The sequence below is a fragment of the Orbicella faveolata genome, unplaced genomic scaffold (assembly GCF_042242905.1).
Source record: "Orbicella faveolata isolate gen_17 unplaced genomic scaffold, um_ofav_v1 contig_4, whole genome shotgun sequence".
Taxonomy (NCBI): Eukaryota; Metazoa; Cnidaria; class Anthozoa; order Scleractinia; family Merulinidae; genus Orbicella; species Orbicella faveolata.
The window spans coordinates 3,344,686-3,365,622 of NW_028301569.1; the positions used below are offsets into that span (position 1 = coordinate 3,344,686).

General features: G+C 38.3%; 1 protein-coding gene across 1 annotated transcript; it reads right to left on the reverse strand.

Annotated features, from left to right (window-relative positions):
* Positions 1–13,176: 13,176 nt before the first annotated feature.
* On the reverse strand, positions 13,177–15,328 carry LOC149100982 (uncharacterized). Its single transcript, XM_089276170.1, has one exon. The coding sequence runs from the start codon at positions 14,978–14,980 to the stop codon at positions 13,328–13,330; it is 1,653 nt and encodes a 550-aa protein (XP_089132296.1). The 5' UTR covers positions 14,981–15,328; the 3' UTR covers positions 13,177–13,327.
* Between the last annotated feature and the right edge of the window lie 5,609 nt (positions 15,329–20,937).

Here is a 20,937-nt window from a genome sequence, read left to right on the forward strand (position 1 = left end):
GACCGTTGATCACGTTTCGCGCGATCCACATCTTATACGCTTTTTTCTGCTTGCTACACTAGCTTTGTAGCTCCGCATACGAAAGATGCTATTAGATTCGTACTCTTGATTTATGTCTGACAAGTTTTGAAGAATATATCAGCTTTAATAAAGTTATTTTGTACCAAACTATTGACAAATGTTAACGGAAAAGCGGCCCGGAAAGATCATTGCGCCTAATTTTAAGAAAATAAATATGTTCAACTTCATCTCAGTTTCAATTTTTTCCCCGTTTTTATCAAGAGTTAATACCTTCAAGTACCTTACATAAATGTTTTGGGCTTCAGGTTTCAAAAAGCCACGTTACAGGCTTGGTTTCAAACTACACGTAATGAGACTGATCATAAGGAAAACATTGTTCTGTCTATCCTGAAAACAACAGTCAACAAATCTTCCATGGTACAAAGTGCATTTATCTAACATTGAAGTACTACGGCTAAATTCTCAGTTCCTTAAATTTACTAGACCAGACTAGACAATAGGGAAGACAACCGCAAAATTTCGGGAAACATATAGCAAACTTCGCACAAAAGTCAACTAGTGTATAAGCGTCCTTTCCAGATGGCACGTACAGTCCGTTGCATGGAACTCATTATGTTTTGGCAGTTCTCCTTTTCTGCTTCTTGCACTTTCTCATTCTTGCATTATAAGTGGAATGGAATACAGTGTTTTCCACTTCTTTCTCATCAAAGTGGTTAAACTGCCTTGTTGGGGGTCAATGCCAAAATCCCCATTATTTCTAGGGAAGACACATTTTGACAAAGTCTAAGGCGTTGACGAAATTAATCAACGCATCTTCACTGGATAAGTCCATCCTGTCGACCACTGCTTGTCCGCATTTGTCTAAACAGAAGGAAACAGACAAAAACGTTGGAAATGAATATTAAGGGTGAATCTTGGCATTCTATTCCTTAAAGTTTGCCTATAGTAGTTTTGCTAATATCACATTCATAAAACGTGACCAATCAGATCGTTACTCCTCCTTCGAATAGTTTGTGCTTCTGTCAATAGTAGCCTTTTTTCTGTATTTCTCTCCACTCTACTCAGAGATTTGGTCACACAGGTATGTCATTAAGAGCCAGTTTAACAAGCTAATTTCACCAGCTGAACAAGGGTTATCCCCTGCAGCTAGAATTTCATAAGAGAACAAAGACTTGGGGTCATTTTAAAAGTGTACAGCTTGGCACAAATAAACAAAAAGCCTAGAGCCAGTTTACCAGTCCATCTGTCTGCCTGTCTCTTAAAGACATCTTACAGACCTCTTACGACAAAGATCTTTTATGGTTGCAGAATAGCAATCTAAAAATCAACAAATCTGACATAAACTGTGACAAGAAATGAGGAATTCACACACCTTTGGGAATATTGCTGTTCCTGTGTAATTTCCACAGATCTCTTCATGTTCAGTGGTGTAATCTTTTTCCTTATTTTCCTTGTAGATCATATGTGAAAAGGAGCATATAAACATATCAAAATAATTGCACATTTGATTAGTAAACAGTTAGCAACTACTTGTACACTTTTTTCCACTGAAAAAAATTCCTGAAATTAAATGATTTAACATGAGACATGCCTGCATGGAATCGCATGGCTCATTCATTGAAACAAAAATCCAGTCCAAGATGATGAATACAACCACTATGATTCCCAGTGCAGCTGCATCTCATAGAGGGAAATGGCTATTATCCAGTCAAATTTGCCAACAAAATTTTAAATTGAGTAAAAGCAAATAAATGTCTTTGTCAATTTACTTTTACTAAGTTATTATCAAATCCTCTACGCCTTAAATTCTCTACTGATCCCATCAATAGTTATGAATTAATCATATTATTAGTTTTGCTTGGAAAAATTTGGTTTGGAAACCTGATGGCCAAACCAAAACAGTCGATATTGCAGACAACCACTCAAAATTTAGATTCAAAACTCAGCTTTTACCAGTCAAAAACCAACATTTCCTGAGACTGGTTTGCAACATTCTGCAACTTTGATTCATTAACCAAAAAGATTCCCAACCCTTGCATGTTTTCAATAACATTTTAATTACTTAATTTTCATCCAGGTGAGCCAGTTGATGTATTTGTCCCTTAAGAAAGACAACATTTCCTTACTTGCCCTTAAATGAACCAAAAAGAAACAACTTTTTTTTTTCACAGAGTGAGACTGTAATAAAAATGATCAATTAAAATAACATTAATAAGCTATAGCCAGGTTTTCAAAATCTATTTATATCCTTTCTTTACTGGAAAAAGATATTAAAAGTTGTGGCTGAAGAAATTATAAGATGGTCTATGCTACAAAATATAGAAATAACAAATGAATAGTCCAGCCTTTTACTTACCAAAATGTTCTGATGTTTGCACACTTTGGAGCATTGCATGATTTAACTGCATCTGAGTTGACTATGAACTACAGAGTTGTATATTGTATCCTCTCCCAGAATTTATTCTGTTAATTTCTTCAGTTCTTCTAGCGTGGCTAGCTGAAGGATAAAAACAACATTCATAAGCAAATTTCCACTAGTCACATATTTATTGGCATTTAATTGCCTACTGCTCAAAAGATCAAGACATGAAACTCTAAAACTACTGGTATTGTCCAGAGAGGTCGCATAATAATATTATTATGGGGTCAGCTTTTTAATTTGCAACTAATGGCAAGTTTGATTTTTTATCAAACATTGTAACAATTTCACCTACTAACGGATAAGCTGGATTATGTGTACTAAAGGCATCCGTGGTCGAGTGTCGATTGATACCCTTGATCGATCCTCTAAGTCGACTCTCTATCAACAACCGATCGATACTCAATCAACACTCCATTGACACCTCGGTTGACACTCAATCTACATTTCTATTACTCAGTTTTGCAAATGTCACAGGGTAGGTCCATTTGATCACCTGGTATGACACCATTCTTAGCCCTGGAGACAGTTCAAAATGTCAAATGCTGGCAGGTTCGGGGTGGGGTGGTTGGGCAGGAGATAGTGGAGTTCCAAATGACTGATCCATAAGCCTGATACAACAAATATCAAAACATATTTTTACTACAATTGCTATTGATCTCGCTATCTCAGTGGTCAAAATTTGTTGTGGACTCACTCAGCTGCGCTTCGTGAGTCCACAACATTTTGACCACTGTGATGGTGCGTATCATTGTCGATAAGAGTACAGACCACACTAAACCACATGCAATTTGTTAAATTCAACCCAGTGAAGTCATTCATCAACATTAATGAACAAACATCATCATAATTTCAACTGTGGCAACAAACAGAGCTTTTTTTCAATAGAATGGTAACTAGAGACAAAAGCAGAAACTTATCCATAGATTAAATTTTCAGAGTCAACATTTCTTTTAATGGTATAATGAATATGATAATTAAGTCAGGTCGTGATGGATTGTCATGCATGGCTGACTGAGTTTTTCCTTCAATGCAAATTTCCTTTATATTTACATGAGCTTTCTTTCAAGGGAATTGTTTAAGCTCAGAAATTACCAGAGGCATTGTGCACAACCATTTATACGTAAATAGAGTTAAGTTTACGCTTAATTATTAAGTTACGTTTATTTCAAGCACTGATCATGCTAAAATCTATGCTATGACAGACACTTCAATTTAATGCACAAGACTTGACTGAGTGAGAAAAAAAATTATCTTTGTCAACTTTTGTAAATAAGTATATGTGAATTGAAAATAAAGTTTGGTCTTTCTTAACGAAGAGCTTTGCCGATCAACTGTGATTCAGTCAAGTGCAATTAATCATCGACCAAATTGTTTTCACTGCCGAGGATCTGTCTTGCCATAAATATACGCAATTCACAGCTCTTTATGTAGCCATTGCTGTGTTTAATTTACTTTTTAAACTCCGTTATTCTCTGAACATTGAAAACAAATGAACGAAATTCAGAGACTTACCTTTTCCTGGTCCAAAACACCACGAAAATTTCACCAAAGCCGCCATAATGAAGCCAAATGAAGAAAAATGTCTGCTTTCCTCACAGCCGACTTCGTTGACCTTTATTCCGATTGGCCAGAAAAATGCGGGAAGCCGCTGGCAGCCGCGTTTTCCCGCTGTTTTCGAGTTGTTTCCTTGTGCCACCTCCAGGTCAAGTGAAAACTTTTTTATTAAAAAAATACACATTGACAAAAAAGCAAGCTTTCATTTTATCGTTAAAACAGCAAAAAAAATACGAAAACGCAGGTTATTAGGGCGTTAAAAGCGGAGTCGCAAGATATGGCCATATTTGACCTCGCCTTTGACATGACATGACGTAGGATCAAAGTTGTACAAAGCCATGCCGCCTTTGAACGCCTTTGACATAAGAGATCAAAGGTATGCAAAGCCGTGGTGTCTTTGAACGCCTTTAACGCGCGTCAAAACTGTAGTCAAAGTTATTGACATGTTTGACCTCGCCTTTGGCAGGGATCAAATGTATGGCAAATCCATAAGATATTTGATTCCCCCTTTTACGTGGGTCAAAGGTGGAGTCAAAGTTAAGATCACATTTGCCCTCCTCTTTGTCATGGATCAAATGTATCGGCAAAGCCATGACATTTTTGACACACATTTGACGCGCGTCAAAGTTTGGATCAAAGTTATGATCATATTTGACTTCGACTTTGATCAGGATCAAATTTAGAGTAAATCCAATTTTTCGTGCCGTGTATGTTCTTAACATACAAATCCTGCCATAACCCTTCAACAGCTTTTTGGGAGAAGATAAATTTGTGTACAGTCAAAGTTCAAATGGCAAAAGTGCAGTTATTGATGCCAATCAGAATATTTCAACCAATCACAGCATGGTAATCAGTGGGGTGACAAATTAAATGGTCAATATGACTGTTACCTGTTTTTTCATATCTACAGTAGGTTGCACAAGTGTTGAGACACTTACAGTAGCAGTACAATTCGATTTTTGAGGGGTCATGGAAACATTTTTCCCCTTTAACCCCTCCCCCCTCCCCCCCCCCCCAAACAATGTTGATTTTTCCATTTCTCCGGCTGCACAGACCACAGCACTTACACAATATTGAATTGGGGGCCCGTAGGTATTAGAGAATTAATGCTCCATGCAAATAAAATGGAATAAGTGGCTAAATGTCGAAAAGCGCCATTTTCTGAAAGTGACTCATCAACTAATTTTGTCGTGCAATAACTGTAGCGAAACTACACTGTATGTGGATGGCAATGTTTTTGCTACTAACAACATGCCACCTCCTTTAAAAATAAAGGGTTGATTAATTAACTAGGCTAGAGATAAGGTTTACTACCCCTTTGTTGCATTGTGTTTAAGTGAACTTTGTCTACCATCAGTTATATTTAGAAGGATCCTAGAATCTCATTTATATCGCAATGCACCTCACATAGAAGTCTTTATCTTTCAGAGGACAAAACAGCATTGAAGGCAGAGCAAGAAGAATTCAATGTTGAAAGCACTGAAATTATTTTCTGCTCCCTTGAAAATGAAACCACCTACATAAGATGGTTCAATAACAAAAATCAAGAGGTTAATTCTACATCTGGGACAAGGCTGACGGCAAACAATGGTGAACTGATCGTTAAAAACATTCAGCTGTCTGATGGAGGAACCTATGAATGCAGGGGATTAAAGTACATCCGATACTACACCATCTATGTCAATGGTAGGCCAACTTATTTTCACTTCCAGATAGAATATCATTAATTTTGACTATTCTGCTTCGCCATGCATCTGTGTTTCTCTTGATGGCTGCATGTAAATGCATACAGATTGTTTTCATCCACATTAGGCCAGAAATCTAATTGACGGACCAACTTTTTGCATTTTGAGCAATTTCTACTGTCGGATCTGCTACAACTGGTAATAAGGATGCTCGTAGAACTTGTGCTTCACTCGTTTATTCTTCTTTCTTCAACTTCGACGTAAATCGTAAATCGTCGAGATGTAAATCGCATTACAATGGTAAGAGTACTTTACACTTATACATGTGCTAGTGATTGAGGAACAAGATTGCATCATCTTAGGTACAATTGAAAGATGGCTGAATAAAGTCAGCTTGAAACCTAAAAGTAGCCTGAATAAGCTCAGCTGCATAAAGCGAGCTTGAAGCCTAGATAAATTCAGCTGACGAATGGTGATCCCCACAAAGCTAGTTTCTCATATACGCCTGCTATTTGTAGTCTCAGCCTAAAGAGCTGTGTTAGGGTAGCTTAGATTTGTATTGTTACCCTTGAAAGCTGTGTAAAGGCAGCTTTCATTTGTGTGTTCAGCTTAGAAAGCTGTGTACAGTCAGCTGCGTTTTCTTTTGCGAAATCAGGGACAATAAATTCATTCTATTTAACGCGCATGCAAATTGTTATTTATCCAGGTGTAAGATCTAAAGTTTGCTGAAAGTACAATATTTAGTGCACTATTTTTACAGGTTTCTGGCAAAAATAACTTCTAAAACACAAAAAATCATATTTTTGTCTTTTTGCAGTTTATTTGAACACTATAACCTTAATGAACCTATAAATTCTCGTAACAAAATGACACCTGTGGTAAACAATAGATTTTCACCAAAGGTTTGCATTTTCTCGACAGAATTCCACAAAGCTGATGATTTGATGTCCTCAAGTGTGATTTCAATAATTTACATTAATTTGATGTTTTTTTTTTTAATTTTTAGAATTAAGGTACTGTAAAGCATTCAGTAAATCCATGAATAAAATTTAATCCAAAATTGATAAACACTGGGATAAAATTTAACTTCATAGACTTGTTTGCAGATAGTCAGTAATTGAAGGCTTTTAAAGTGCGGCCATATTTACGTAAAAGTCATGCGGTAGCAATATCCTTTATTGTTCTTTTATATATTAAGTGCGAATAGCTCACTCAAAAAATGATTCAAAATTAACTTACAAATAAACCAATGTTATTGATTCTTCCAACAGCAAGATTTATTGATTTGAAACCTCAACAACGTATTATTGCTGATTCTTCTGGGACTATAAGCTGTAGTGCCGAAGGAACTCCAACCCCACAGATTGAGTGGAAGAGACAAGATGGAATACCACTGGACGAGGGAAGATTTATACAGTTTTCTAACGGAAGTTTATACATTAATCCAGTTCACCCACATGACAATGGAACATACATCTGTACCTTCAGACAAAGTAAAGGAAGTAAAAGGGTTACAACAAAAGAACAAGCCATCAATGTTTTAGTCATAAGTGAGTAACAAAATTAACCAAGGAAATTTAGCAGACAAATTTATTAATAATATTAATAAACAGCTGTATTTAGAAGGCACTAGCTTCCATGCAACGTTTGCTTAGACTGAGATCTATGATCATTTTTTTGTGATAACTTGATAGGAATCCTTTGTTTTTGAAATAATTAACAATTATTTACCAAAGTGGAGGTAAATATCCATAACTTTCACCAACACTGAGGTGAATAACTGTTTTAGTGTATACCACACAAGCTGAAAAATTAGCGGACCAAAACGTTATTTTACGTCTGTCAAGTGGTCGCAAATTTTAAAATCTCTCATGCCGACTGCTCGGAGGTAAATAATACTTGCTAATCACCTCTGAGTTAACCAATCAGAGCATGCAAAAAGCACTATTCACTTGTGTGGTATATACTAAAATGATTTATTAGGGAGTGGGCATTTTTATTGCCATGCAACTAGACTCTTGAAAGCTAAGACATAAGACCTAAGACCCATCTTAATTTTTGTCCTGTGACGAAAGATCCCAATGTAAAGCGATGTATAGACTATGAGAAGTCCCTCTTTCGCTTAATCTGTCAAGCGAGACCGTAAATAAATCATGAGGAAAAAATGGCTGTGTAAAATCCTGGGGGCGAGCTGCGAGCGAAAGGAGTGACTACCGCCTAAGCCATAAAATTTGAATTATGGGTTACCCTCACAATGAAAAAATATGATTGGCTTTTTTTTTTAAATAATGTTAGGAGCATTGACAACAGGTTGTCATCATTTGAGATATGTGTGACGTCTTGCGGGAATGTTTATTTCGTTCTCTTAAAAGAAGACGCTTTGGCACTGGAGCAAATCAAAGCATTGGAATTGCATCTCGCAGGCTGTAATGTTCTAGTGATTCTGCCAATAAACAGGCTATGGAAAGAGTTAAATTTATCAAGTGTTTTGTTTGGCAAAGCTTTTTGCATCGAATCCAAATGCGAACATGTTAGTGATTTTGCCGCTCAACACCGGGTCAACTGCATCTTCGAAGAACAATTCCTTAAATATGAATTGATGGAGCTTGGCCTTACTGCTGTTCATTTCAAGGATTGAACTGGACTTTCACTTAAAACGGACATTTACTTGAAACTTTCCGCTGCTATCGGCAAACGTGTCACTACAGTTGGATGATCTCCAAAGTCAAATACATAAGGTAAATTCTCAGTTGAACTCTGCATTTGAAAATTTCGCAATGACTTTTAAAATTTAAACCTACAGACAACAAAAAATATTTTACAAGATGCCTCCTTTGCCATCTTCTTTCAAAACTTTTTAAGCAGTTTCACTTAACGAACACCATAACGAGGTTACACTTCTCACGGCGTGGTTTTGTTTTGCTACTTGGAGAGAAGAGCGATTTTATTCAAGACATCTCCCAGGGTCATTTGCAACAGGCAATAATGAGAGCATGTCAAGATAAGGAATCCTATTGGATACGTGTAATGAGATTAAAAATTTACACTGAAAAATCACTCGCCCGTGAAAGGTCAAATTCTCTGGCTTAGGTGGTAGTCCGCCCTTTCGTGAACTTCTTATCCCCAGGAGTTCACACAGTGATGTTTTCCTCACAGTTTTCTTTCACATTATGCAGGACAGACTAAGTGAGAGGGACTACTCGTAGTCTAACTGATGTAAACCGTTAAATTGTGGGTTATGCAACATTTTACTGCTGTGTAGAGGCCAATTGGCTAAAATTGAAACGTGGGATGTTTTCGTCAATTCTATTGTCAGTCCTTTCAAGCTCAGGTAGGTTGAACTTCCAAAGCATCAACATCATTCAAGATTGTCAGCGGCCCAGTCTTACAAGAAAGATGTCTTGCTGTTATTTTTCCTGCCAAAACATCCCTATGGCTGTTGTGACAGGGCCATCACGCCATCTTCCTGTGATTCGCAGCCATCACGTGACAAGAATTTGCAATGTTGGCATGACTTCCTCTCAGTCAAAGCTAGTAAAATAACAGCACTCAAATGAGATAAACACTAAGTGATAAAAATAAAATAATCCCGGATTATTTTATTATTCGGTTTTCCTATAAGATCAAGAGCCACTCAGTATTCACAGCAATTTCTCACCAAAAATGCTTTGCTGAATATAGAATATATAACGGAGGCATTATTTCAGGATTTGCAAAGATAATTTTATCCTTAGTATTATGTTCCATCACACAACCCTTGGTGCTCATGGAAGTAAACTTTTACACAGCACTGAAATTCACCGGTTTACATCGCGTTTCCTAGTTTTCGTAGTATGATGGTGTCTAAAACTGGGCTTCGGGTCTTAGGTCTTAGTTTTCAAGGGTCTCAGTTTTCGTAACACCCTTCTCAGGCCTTGCCTCTAGTGACCGAGGCAAGGATGAGACGGATACCTTTTCTGGGCTGGGATTTGGTGAGCTCAATGGTATGGAAGGGTAAGAAGAACTCCCATGAACAAGTATTTTAAAAGCCCTTTCAAAAGTATTTGATGGGGTTACTCAATCCATGATTATAGAAAAGGAATGTAGTGTGCATAATATTAATGTAGGTATGTGTGAAAAGAGCACCATTTTGAATTACAGAGGTATATGAGAGGGGTCCTTTTTCTGACATGAATGGCAATTGAATTGAATTGGCATATAAAAAGGGTACAGTTAAGACCTTGGGGGGAGCCTCCCCATATTAAACCTTGTTCAGCAGGGGGAGGGTTTACAAAAATTATGAAACGTTATCTTTTAATGCTGTTTAATTGTTTGTTCTTTTCTATAGCTCGCCCAAAGGTTTTGTTAAAAGCAGAAAGGTACATGCTAGAAGGAGATAGTGTCAACCTGACTTGTAACATTACTGAAGGTTTTCCTGAACCACAAATATTCTGGTCTAAAGATGGAAAACGTCTGTCTCAGGATATGAAGACAACTTTGATCTTAACAAATGTAAAAGACACGGACGAGGGAAGGTACACCTGCAAAGCACGAAATGATGGTGGTAGTTTCACTGGCAGCATATATATCACAGTTAAAAGTAAGTTATTAAAAATTGTCATGAATATACCAACAATTGAAAGCATCAGAATTTATTTTGCTAACTTTCTTCAATAAGATATTGCTTATTGATGACAGTATAAAGTTGGGCTTCCTATTAAAGGATGAGTTGTGATATAGTCTTGAAATTATTGTCATTATCAATACTGTAAATATAGAAACCCTGTAAATCAGCCATCTCTGTTGTTTGACTCCAGAAAATTTAATCCAAGTATACCTATGTTATGCACAAGTCACTGGACATTCTGAGGGGTTAGGAGTTTCAAGAGCCAAAAGGAGAAGTGGTGGGGGAAGGGGAGGGTGGCCCAAACCAAAATGTCTTCTATGGGAGGAATATGAATATTTCCTAGGTAAAAACACATTAAGTTGTTTTGGTCAACAAAGTCAGGGTTCTTGAATTGTTTTTACCTCTGTTTTGAGCAGCCGACAATAATTTAATACTTGTAGTTTGGGCTTGGTTTTAAAAAGATGACGACAGGCAAAGGTCTGGAGAATCTAAGGCGAAGATGATGAAAACTGTCACATCTTTATTGTTGTCTTGATGTGATTCCTATGTCACTAAAATGAATGATGATCATTTTATTTTCTCGTAAGTTACACTAGAAACTGCCAATTTTTGAGATTTGCTTTAAGCAACCTTTATATTTCCCAAAGGTGGCTACTTTGTACAGGTTTGAATGTAGTACAGAAATATTCTATAGAGCCGTGTACTAGCTGATACCTCCACTCAGTGCACATTTATTTTAATCGGAAAGTACATGAACAATTGCATGCATACAACTTTTATATCCATGGGTTTTACTTAGTGAAAAACATTCACCTCATTATAATCTATGTCTCATGGCTATGCTCTTTTGAATTTAACTCAGTGTGCATGTACTTATTCAGTCCTTAAAAGCAACATAAATGATTACATGAAAACAGCAAATTCACTCCTTTACTTTTTTTGCTTTTCAAGCTCCGCCTACACTGAATATGGAACTCAGGAATCGTTCTGTTGAACTGAACTCCACACTTAACTTGACATGCATTGTGGGAGGTGATCAGCCGCTACAAATTAACTGGACTAGGAATGGTGTGGATCTTGGTAACAGAAACAATAACACATACACTGTTGATCACATGACTTTTAACCACACAGGCTTGTATGGATGTATGGCCGAAAACCGGGCAGGAAAGACATATGCTCTATTTTGGATTGATGTAACAGGTAAGGTATCAAATTGTTAAAACCATCGTTTCCAATCAATAACTGAACCGGTTTAATGACACTTTTGGTTCAGTTGTTCAAAACTGGTGCACTTTTCAATCAAGTGATCGTATCAATAGTTTTTCACATTTTTGCCTTCTGTTGGATATTTAACATTTTAAACTTGTAACTATTGTGTTATACCAAGCAAGACTAACTTTAATTTTCTATAAAAATATTAAAAGCAACTATCCTCACAACTTTGAATAAAGGAACCTTTTCTCCCTACTTTGAGGGAATTGCTACTTTAAGGAATTAGAGAAGAGGATATCTTTTTTATCAGTTAACAGTTTATTGTGACTTGTGAAAATGTGCTGGATTGATTTTGTTTCGAGTCCTTTTTGTTTTCAAGGAAATTCTGAAGAATCTGTTCCTTTTTTCACTCTTTATACTCTTAGGGTTAAGTTTAAGGGGAAGCTGTTTTTTTAGCAGTTGGCACAAGATGCTCTGGAAATCAAATGTCTACTCTCTGAGGGTCAATATTATTTTTATAGAGGCTATATGTACCCTCTGAACTTTATAGTGCAAGGATGCACTGTTTTTGTTAAAACCCATAAGATCTAGGGTACATGTAAGTAATAAATAACTGTTGGTAGTATTACTTTCAGTCATGAAATAAATTTCTATATTAAACCAGGAGCCATAATCGGGGACGGAGACCGTAAGTCTTGGGATCCGCGCGCACCCATGATATGGGACAATTTTTCTATTTTTAGAACAAATTGCGTCATCCTGACGTCATATATCCGCAAGGATCCACGCACATGTCGGGGGTTCTCGCTTGGATGTTGTCACATTGCGTGATCAAATTGTGAAAGTTGCGAGATTCTCTTGCAGATTTTTCACAACGGTGGCAGGGAATAAGGCAAGGAATAAGATCCAGGGCTCTTATATGTAGTTTTATGTTCTGAGATAATGGAAAAGGTGAGTTTTTGAGGGTCGAAAACAAAACTTCGCGCTGTGAATGAATAATATCTGCTTGCGCTATTTGAACGTGTAAGCTTTTGCGTTTGTTCTGTAATGAAAAGTTATGAAAGAAAACTCTTTACTCTGGTATCGAGTTAATTTGAGAGTTTCCCAAACAACGCTTAATCATTACCAAAACCTGTTTTTGATAGTTTCTTATTGTTTTATGTTTGTTTGGCGAGTTTGCGAAAGTCTTTGAGTAGCTCATTTGCATAGTGCAGCGCGTGTACTTTCAAGTCTGAGTCGGTGTTTTCAATAATTTGACAACAAATCGTGACAAAGATTTCGTTCGTTGTTTTTTGTGCTGAGATGCTGCAACAATTTTCACCAACGCCAAAAGGCTATGAACATCATGTGTGTTTCTTTAACATAGTGACATTTTACACTGCGAAAATAAAATAGACAAGGAGTTTTCATAACTCAACCAACAAAATCGAAATCGTTGTTCGAGTTGATTAAAGAATTGCTTCATCGTAACTTTACCGATTATTTCTGCTGTATTCACATATTTCAGCTAAGCTTTTAATATCAACCTTAAACATATTTAAAAACTAGAGATTATCTGAGTTCCATGTATGTTACATGGAAGTGCGGAAGTCCAATTTGTAATGTTTTACTGACTGCACAAAACACATGCACATCGGCGGGCACTCTTATTCATCGACAACAGAAAATTTCATCAACAGTGATTTAGATAAACATATACAGGCAAAAACTAACGATAGATAAATCCGACGTTTCGGCGACATCTTGGCGCCATTGTCAAGGGAAACTAATTAAATATGCGATTTCAAGAGTAACTAAGAGTTCAGAGTTTCTAATTTGCATAAGTTAGACAAAGACTTTAGCGCGAACTGAGTCTGATTGTACATTTAAACACGGTCGTAATTGTTTAATGAGTAACATCTCATTAATGAGACAATCAAACTTGTTGTGGCATTTTTTCAACACGCTAAAACAATTACGAAGGTCATCCGGAATCCTGCCTGCGTGTCTATTATCATAGTGATTGCGTACTGACGAGGTCTTGCTTCTATGTCCATCAACGCGTACGAACAGATGGCCACGGGTGTAACCGACATAACCAGCATCGCACTGGTCACACTTGAAGTTATACACAACGCATTGTTGATCAATGAGCTGAGGCTTAGGTTCGCTTGTCAGGAACTCCTGGGCAATCTTGCGGCTGGTAAACACCGGTTGAACACTGGTCTGAAGCTTCACACTGAGATCTTTCAACTGTGTCTTCACGATATTAGCAGACTCCTGGTCTTTAAAGGGTATGACAACCCGAGTAGTGTTTTCTGTCGTAGATCTGGACCGTAATGAGGGCTGGTCAACGACCTTTAAATTTAGGAAGGTTTTGACAGTGGAGTCAACAAGGTGCTTGGGATATTTCAGTTTAGAGAAAACAGACTTCAGTCGTTCGCACTCCTCAGTGAAGTAGGACCATGACGAAGACAGGCGATGTGCGCGATCGAGCATAGTTGTCAATAGTCGGCGCTTGTACCTATTATCGACATGACTGTGGTAATGGAGAAGCAGACCACTGTTTGTTGGCTTCACAAACACTTTAGTTTCAATACGAGGCGCTCTGTTTAGGAGTTGAGTACCGAGAAAGGGAAGCATTCCATCATTTTCGACCTCCATAGTGAAGTTGATGGCGGGGTGAGCGTGGTTGAGGGTGTTAAGAACGTCCCTAGCTGTAGACAAATCGGGCATCACAGTGAATGTGTCGTCAACATATCGACGATAGTAAGGTGGCAGCTTGCCCTCAACATCTAATTTCTCTTCAATAGACGACATGAATACGTTGGCTAGCAAGGGCCCAAGGGGTGACCCCATCGCTACTCCGTCGATCTGTTCATACAGGGATCCATTAAATTGGAAAAGCTGCCCCTTGGTGGCCACACCCAAAAGATCAATAAGGTCTTGCTTTGAAATGTTCAAATCATACTCGGAATTGAACCAGTTGTTTCTAAAGGCTCTGTCTGCGAGAATCGTAATGGTTTCATCCAAAGGTACATTCATGAACAAGGAGGACACATCATAGGACACCAGCAAGTCACCAGGTGTTATGTTGAGGTCTCGCGGTAGTTCGTTCACAAAATCGAAAATTTCCGTGACTGTGTACTGATTTAACGACAACGGTTTGAGCTTGTTGTCCAACCATTTCGCCAGAGCATAATTATACGTATTAGTCGCTGATAGGATTGGTCGCATGGCTAATTTCTCCTTGTGTGTTTTCGGCAACCCGTACAGGTGTGCCAGTCTAGAACCGGTTGGACGAAGAGACTGGGCCACAGCGTGAGGGAGGATCCTTGTGATGATAGATTGTACAAGAGCCTCCTTTGCTAAAAGCGGATGATAGTGCTTGGGTGGTCTGCCTCGGGTTTTTGGTCGTTCAGAAGGAATGGGACGAAATTTGCTGGTGTCATTGACAGAAGCTTCGGATAGTAGATGTATATATTCCGACTTATCCATTACAACGACACCTGAGCCTTTGTCCGGTTTTGTTATGACGATATCATCACGGCGCTTTAGTTGTTTAATGGCTGTCAAAAGCTGTTTAGGAGGACTCGGACCTTTATGGTTGATGTAATTGAGAGCTATAGATTTTAATGTTGCGGCAGCCAGTTCCTTAGAGTTCTCACTGTTTAGATGCCGTTCCAAGTCCCAGTAGGCCTTCTCAAAGCTCGCCTTAATCTCGATGTTTGAGATACGCTGGGGTATGGCGAACTTTAAGCCTCGACAGAGAACCAATTTCTGAAAGAAACTGAGCTCATGTGAGGAGATGTTTGTGATATGCTCGTCGACATCGACTTCAGTGTTTAGTAACCAGTGTTTAGTAACCAAATTAGAAACTCTGAACTCTTAGTTACTCTTGAAATCGCATATTTAATTAGTTTCCCTTGACAATGGCGCCAAGATGTCGCCGAAACGTCGGATTTATCTATCGTTAGTTTTTGCCTGTATATGTTTAACAGAAAATTTGTTGGAGTTTTTCACAAACAAGACTGAGTAACGTCTACAGACATAAACTTATCGTCACTCGTTGGATCTTAATGAAACATCAAGCGTTGCTTACAATTTGGGCGAAACTCAAACTTGCAGTTATTTTTTTTTACTTTTCAGTCGCGATAGACTCTGGCAAAATCCTTGCAAGCGTGTGGCAAGAGGAGGGTAACTTTGAAGTCCTGAGACGCTGCTGTATCCAAATATATCCAACTATTTTTTTTGCTATGTTATGGAAAAGCTGTTAATCTTCAACATATATGAAACTCATTAGAGTAGGGTAATGTAGAGCTCTTGTAAAAGAAGCAGCGGAACATAACTTGGTCAGTGATATAAAGCGGAACGTAACTAAATTTGACACTGTCTTACTTCAATCAAACTGGAGGAGCTTACGACGAAAATACTGAAGTAAAATTCCAACAGACATGAACGTAGTGAGCTGTGGGCCAAAAGCATGCATCAAACATTTCAGGAATTTCAGACGCCATTTCCCTGCGCTACTCCGTAAAACTCCTCGCAGCGTGTACGCACGTGCATGTGTCGCACATGGTGATGCAATTTGTTCTAAAAATAGAAAAATTGTCCCATATCATAGGGACAACCCCAATACTAGAAATAGCGCGCGCTTATGGTCTCCGTCCCCGATTATGGCTCCTGATTAAACCTGGAAAATACGTAGTACAAAATGCTGAACCTAGGGTCAAGGCTACAAGCAAATATTTTGGGCTTACCCATATCGTGCAGCATTCTTATTCAGCTTGGAGGGGTCCTAAAGCGCCTGCGCTGATGTCAAAATATTTCTAACTTGAATGATGTTGAAGTTATCGTGGTCAAGCCTTTAGCCTTTCTGTGAAAAGTAAGGTGTGTTAATGATTTGTTCATGATCCTTGATGCTTCTATGACAATCTTGTTTTCAAAGAAAGTTTTGTTCAAAGTTGAGTTTCAATTTTTGTTTTGTGAGATTTTAGATTAATTAAAGTTGTTAATGCTAAAATTCTCCATTCTCACGAAAAGCATATTCAGGTCAAATATAGGATTGCATGATTTTTTCTATTGTTTAATTGCCCTAGCTGAGACCATCAGTTTAAAAGAGTATACGTTTGGTAAAAAGTCTCTCCTCAGATTTATGTTTCTCCAAGAAACAAGTCTGTTCCTGAAGGCCACCCAGCAAACTTCAGCTGCAAAGCCACGGGTGTTCCCAAGCCAACTTTGTCCTGGAAATGTAATGATGATGAGGAACTCCCGTCAGGTGTCAATCAAAACAGTCTTGGTGAAGGATCATTTCTGGAGTTGCCTTACACTACAAAGCAAATGGAAGGCATCTACAAGTGTACAGCGCAAAATAAAGCTAACCCAACAACTTCTTCTGCTTATCTTCGTGTTTTTGGTATGGATAGAACAATACATAGTATACTATAATAAACATCACCACAATTATTAATACAACTTAAGCCGTTTCTGAGAGCTGCAAACATTAAGCCTGAAGAAAGTCCGGTTTTAAAGGGATTTCAAACCTTGACCTCCTAAGAGTTGTTTAGTACTCTCACCATAAAGACAACTGCATTTGTGAACTTTTGCCACCTTTGAACCTCACTTATGATCTCCAGCTTCCTGCTATCTTGAATTCGAATAATTATCTCTTGAATATGTTTAACTCGTATCTTGAGATGGGCTTAACTGTATATACATGTCAACATTTTTACCCATCTCCAGAGGCAAATATTTGTAACATTTGTATACCTAAATCCTTGAATTAGTGCCCCCCCCCCCCCCCTCGAGTAAGCATCCCTTCGAATAAACGCCCCTCATATCAGCCAAACTTTGAAATAAGCATCCCCCCTCTAATAAGAACCCCCTTCACCTCTGTCCATTTTTTGGACGAGTACCGAGCCAACAAAAGATATATAGTTTTCGTCATGTAGTATTAGATTTGTACGTTGTTTCAGTTTGAGAACACGTTTAAAAGTGAGCACGTTGAACACATTAAGTAGTAACGGTACCACAATTTTAACTTAAGGGCGAATTTTTTTATGTCGATAAACAGCTTATGTCGTTGTTTATGTGCAGGTGGTGTATTAAATAAAAGGATCATGTCTGGCCACGATTTGGGAAAAATTAAATAAGCGCCCCCTTGATTAAACACCCCCTCAAATAGGCACCCCCGTCTTCTCTTAAATTTGAAATAAGCGCCCCGGGCACTAATTTGAGGATGTACGGTATCCATAAACTGCTAATGGCCAGAAATTGTGCTGATTGGCGAATTTGAATCAACTTGCATGCTTAATTCTTTTTATGGCAAGTTTGGCACTTGCCATGTTGAGAAAAAGGCGAATTCTATCTCTTTTCTCAGTAAGTTTACATGTAGGAGAGATGAAGCTCAAACTTGGTGAAGGTAAATGGGGAATGGAAATAATAAAAACTCATGATAATAAATTCTCCAAAACGCCATGTGAACAAAATTAATACAAGCCCATGACGTATCAGAATTTGACTGTTTCTGTTAAACTTTTCTGATTGCTTGGTGGTGTTTGTCTTTAAAGAAAAACCCACTGCTGAAGTAAGCCCAAGGCCTTATCCAAAACTGTCAGTAGGAGATGAGCTCAGATTAACTTGTCAAGTCAATAAAGCTACTGTGAAGATCATATGGAAGAAAGACGATGATACAGTAATCCCAAGAGCACAGATTGATACACAATTAGATGGCAAATTGAGCAAACTCTTTATTGAGGGAGTTGTTGAGGGTGATAGTGGTGAATATTCTTGTGAAGCACATAACAGACCAGGTATTGTGGCCTGCTCTTCTGTGAAGATCAATGTCAAGGGTAAGATGACTTTTCCATTTGTTTGGTAGAGGATAATTATCATTTTTATACTAATCAAATTGTTCTTGCATTTTGATTGGTTCTTACTTATGATCTTTTTTGTTTCTTTGTAACATAAAACAAATAGATTCTATGTTGCTGTTCATTTGCTCAGCAATTAATCACAGAAGAGGAAAAAATGTAGTAAAAACATCAGTGAATCACTCACCTATTGGTAAAAGTGAAGAACAGTTCCCAAGAGATATTGTTGGGCGGCTGTCAACCGACTGTTTGCCGACAGACAGCCAACAATTCTCGTTATATTTCAGGCCATAGTGTGAGCCAACTGTCGGCAACCTATCGGTAACCTGTCGGTGGGTCATAAACTGAAATGACCCTAAACATTTACTTATCTTTTGCTTTTAAAACTACATAGAAAGGGGAAAAGTCAATTAATAAAGATACCTTGCTCAGCCTTTCCGATAGCTACTATGGCTTTTGCCCCGTGGACGTGTTTCTGAGGGCCAGTGGGTGTTTGGAATAGTAGAGCAAGATACTGGGAGAAGTCTAGTTTTTCGTATTACAGATCGCCAACGAGAGACCTTGTTAACCAGACTAGTGCGCAATGAAGGTCAGAATGGCATAACCAAAGCCAAACTGCCAGGTTACCTTGACGAATTCAACTGGAGTAAACTCCATCAAGAGGCGAACCTGGGAGACAGATTCCATTACATGATGTTCAACTGGAAAAGTTTTGACTCTGTTTTTGGTCAATTTTGGTCTACTTAACACTATCGGTAACATAGTGACATAGTGAGGATATTGATGACGTCATTTCCCACTTTTTCAGGGTTATTTGCCCGAGCAGTCAGTTTGTCTATATAACAAGAAGAAATTTACTTAGTGGCTTGATGATATGCATTTTATTTTCTCCTGTTGAGAGCAATATTTTACGCACTTACTGTACTGTGCTTGTTTGTAAAATGTTTTTAACACTCAAAATAAAATTCATATATTCATGCCACCGTGTAATATCCTCTATTTATTACTAATCTTGTCCCTACAAATGGTAAAAAATGTTACAGGTAGTCTTTCATTGTCACTGTTGTAGCTTAACTTCTATGACCAGCTGCTGCTAAATTCGGCAGGGTGATGCTGGCAGTACTACTCTACAATACTAAAAATCTACAAGTCTACAATAATATTGTATAAACTCATAACTGCATATTTGTAAGCTACAGACTATCTATTAAAGGCACAACACTTCAGAGTAACTTAGCAGTGTATGTGACAGATGGACTAAATTTAACTGCTTACAATTTGGGAATATGTGGAGGCTGCAATGGTGCCTCATGGTGACCAAATTAGACACCCCAGTCCTCCAGGTTGGGTGTTGGGCATAGTGCTGACAAACCTACCTCATAAAAAGCTAATTGTTACAGAAACCTACACTAGAGACCATTAAGCTGTGGCAGCAGAAACAACACAATTCGAGCAACTGGACCAATGACAAGTGTTGAATTGGCCAAACCCAGTTGAAAGCCAACATCTTGAGAGCAAAGCTTCTGTTTTCAAAAGAGAAGATCAGAGTTGGCTGCTGGAATGTATGCACCATGTATCAGACTAACAAGCTGTCTGAAGTCGTAATGGAGATGAACAGGTACAGAATAGACATTATTGGGATAAGTTGAAGGAAGATGGACAGGACCAGGGATGATAAAAGAAAGAAAGATGTGGGCACAAGGTGATATGCTCGGTATGAAAGGACAACCAACATGCAGAAGGGGTGGCGATCATCGTGTCAGACAAAGCAGCAAAGGCATTGACAGAGTGGTAGCCATTGAGGGAAAGCCTTGTCATGGCTATATTTAACTCCAGGTACACCAAACTCACTATCATGACATGCTCGCACCCAAAGGAGATGCCGGGGAAGAGAAGAAAGATGTTTTCTATGATGAGTTACGGCAAGTCAATCAAGAGGTACAGTCACATGATGTGCTTTTTGTAATTGAGGATTTCAACACTCATGTGGGGAATGACAGTAAACGCCATAATAAGATTATGGGGAAGAATGGGTGTGGTAACATCAACAGCAACAGATGCAGATGTGTGTGAGAAGAATATAATTTGGCCATTTGAGGAAGTCTATTGCAGCACAAAGAGATTGGCAAGATGGCTTGGTCATCCCCAGATGACAAGACGCACACCCAGATAGACCACATTATCATTAACAGCAAGTGGAAGAACTCGCCTTCAGACAAGGAAGTACAAAGAGGAGTAGATGTCTGGAGTGACCACCAGCTGCTGATGGCAACACTGTCTATCAACCTGCAAAAAACGTAGTTCCAGAGACCAAGACAACATCTAAGCTTGAACTCAGAAACTGCTTCCAAGCCCTCAAGGAAGAAGCGGTGGAACCTGACTTCTGCAATTTTCACTGTTGGATAGTTAGAGAAGCAGGAGAGAAGATCCTTGGATTCAGAAGGAAGAAAGAAGACTGGATTCAGGAAGGAACATGGGACAAGATGTCAGAAAGAAAGGGGATGAAGGAGAAGATAGATTCAACAAGGTCAGAGAGAGTGAAAGATTGCTACAGAAAGCAATACCAAGACCTGGACTAGGAGG

What these genes read in the sequence shown, in the direction of transcription:
- LOC149100982 (XM_089276170.1), bottom strand. Translation starts at nt 14,980, where the DNA reads ATGGATAAGTCGGAATATATACATCTACTATCCGAAGCTTCTGTCAAT.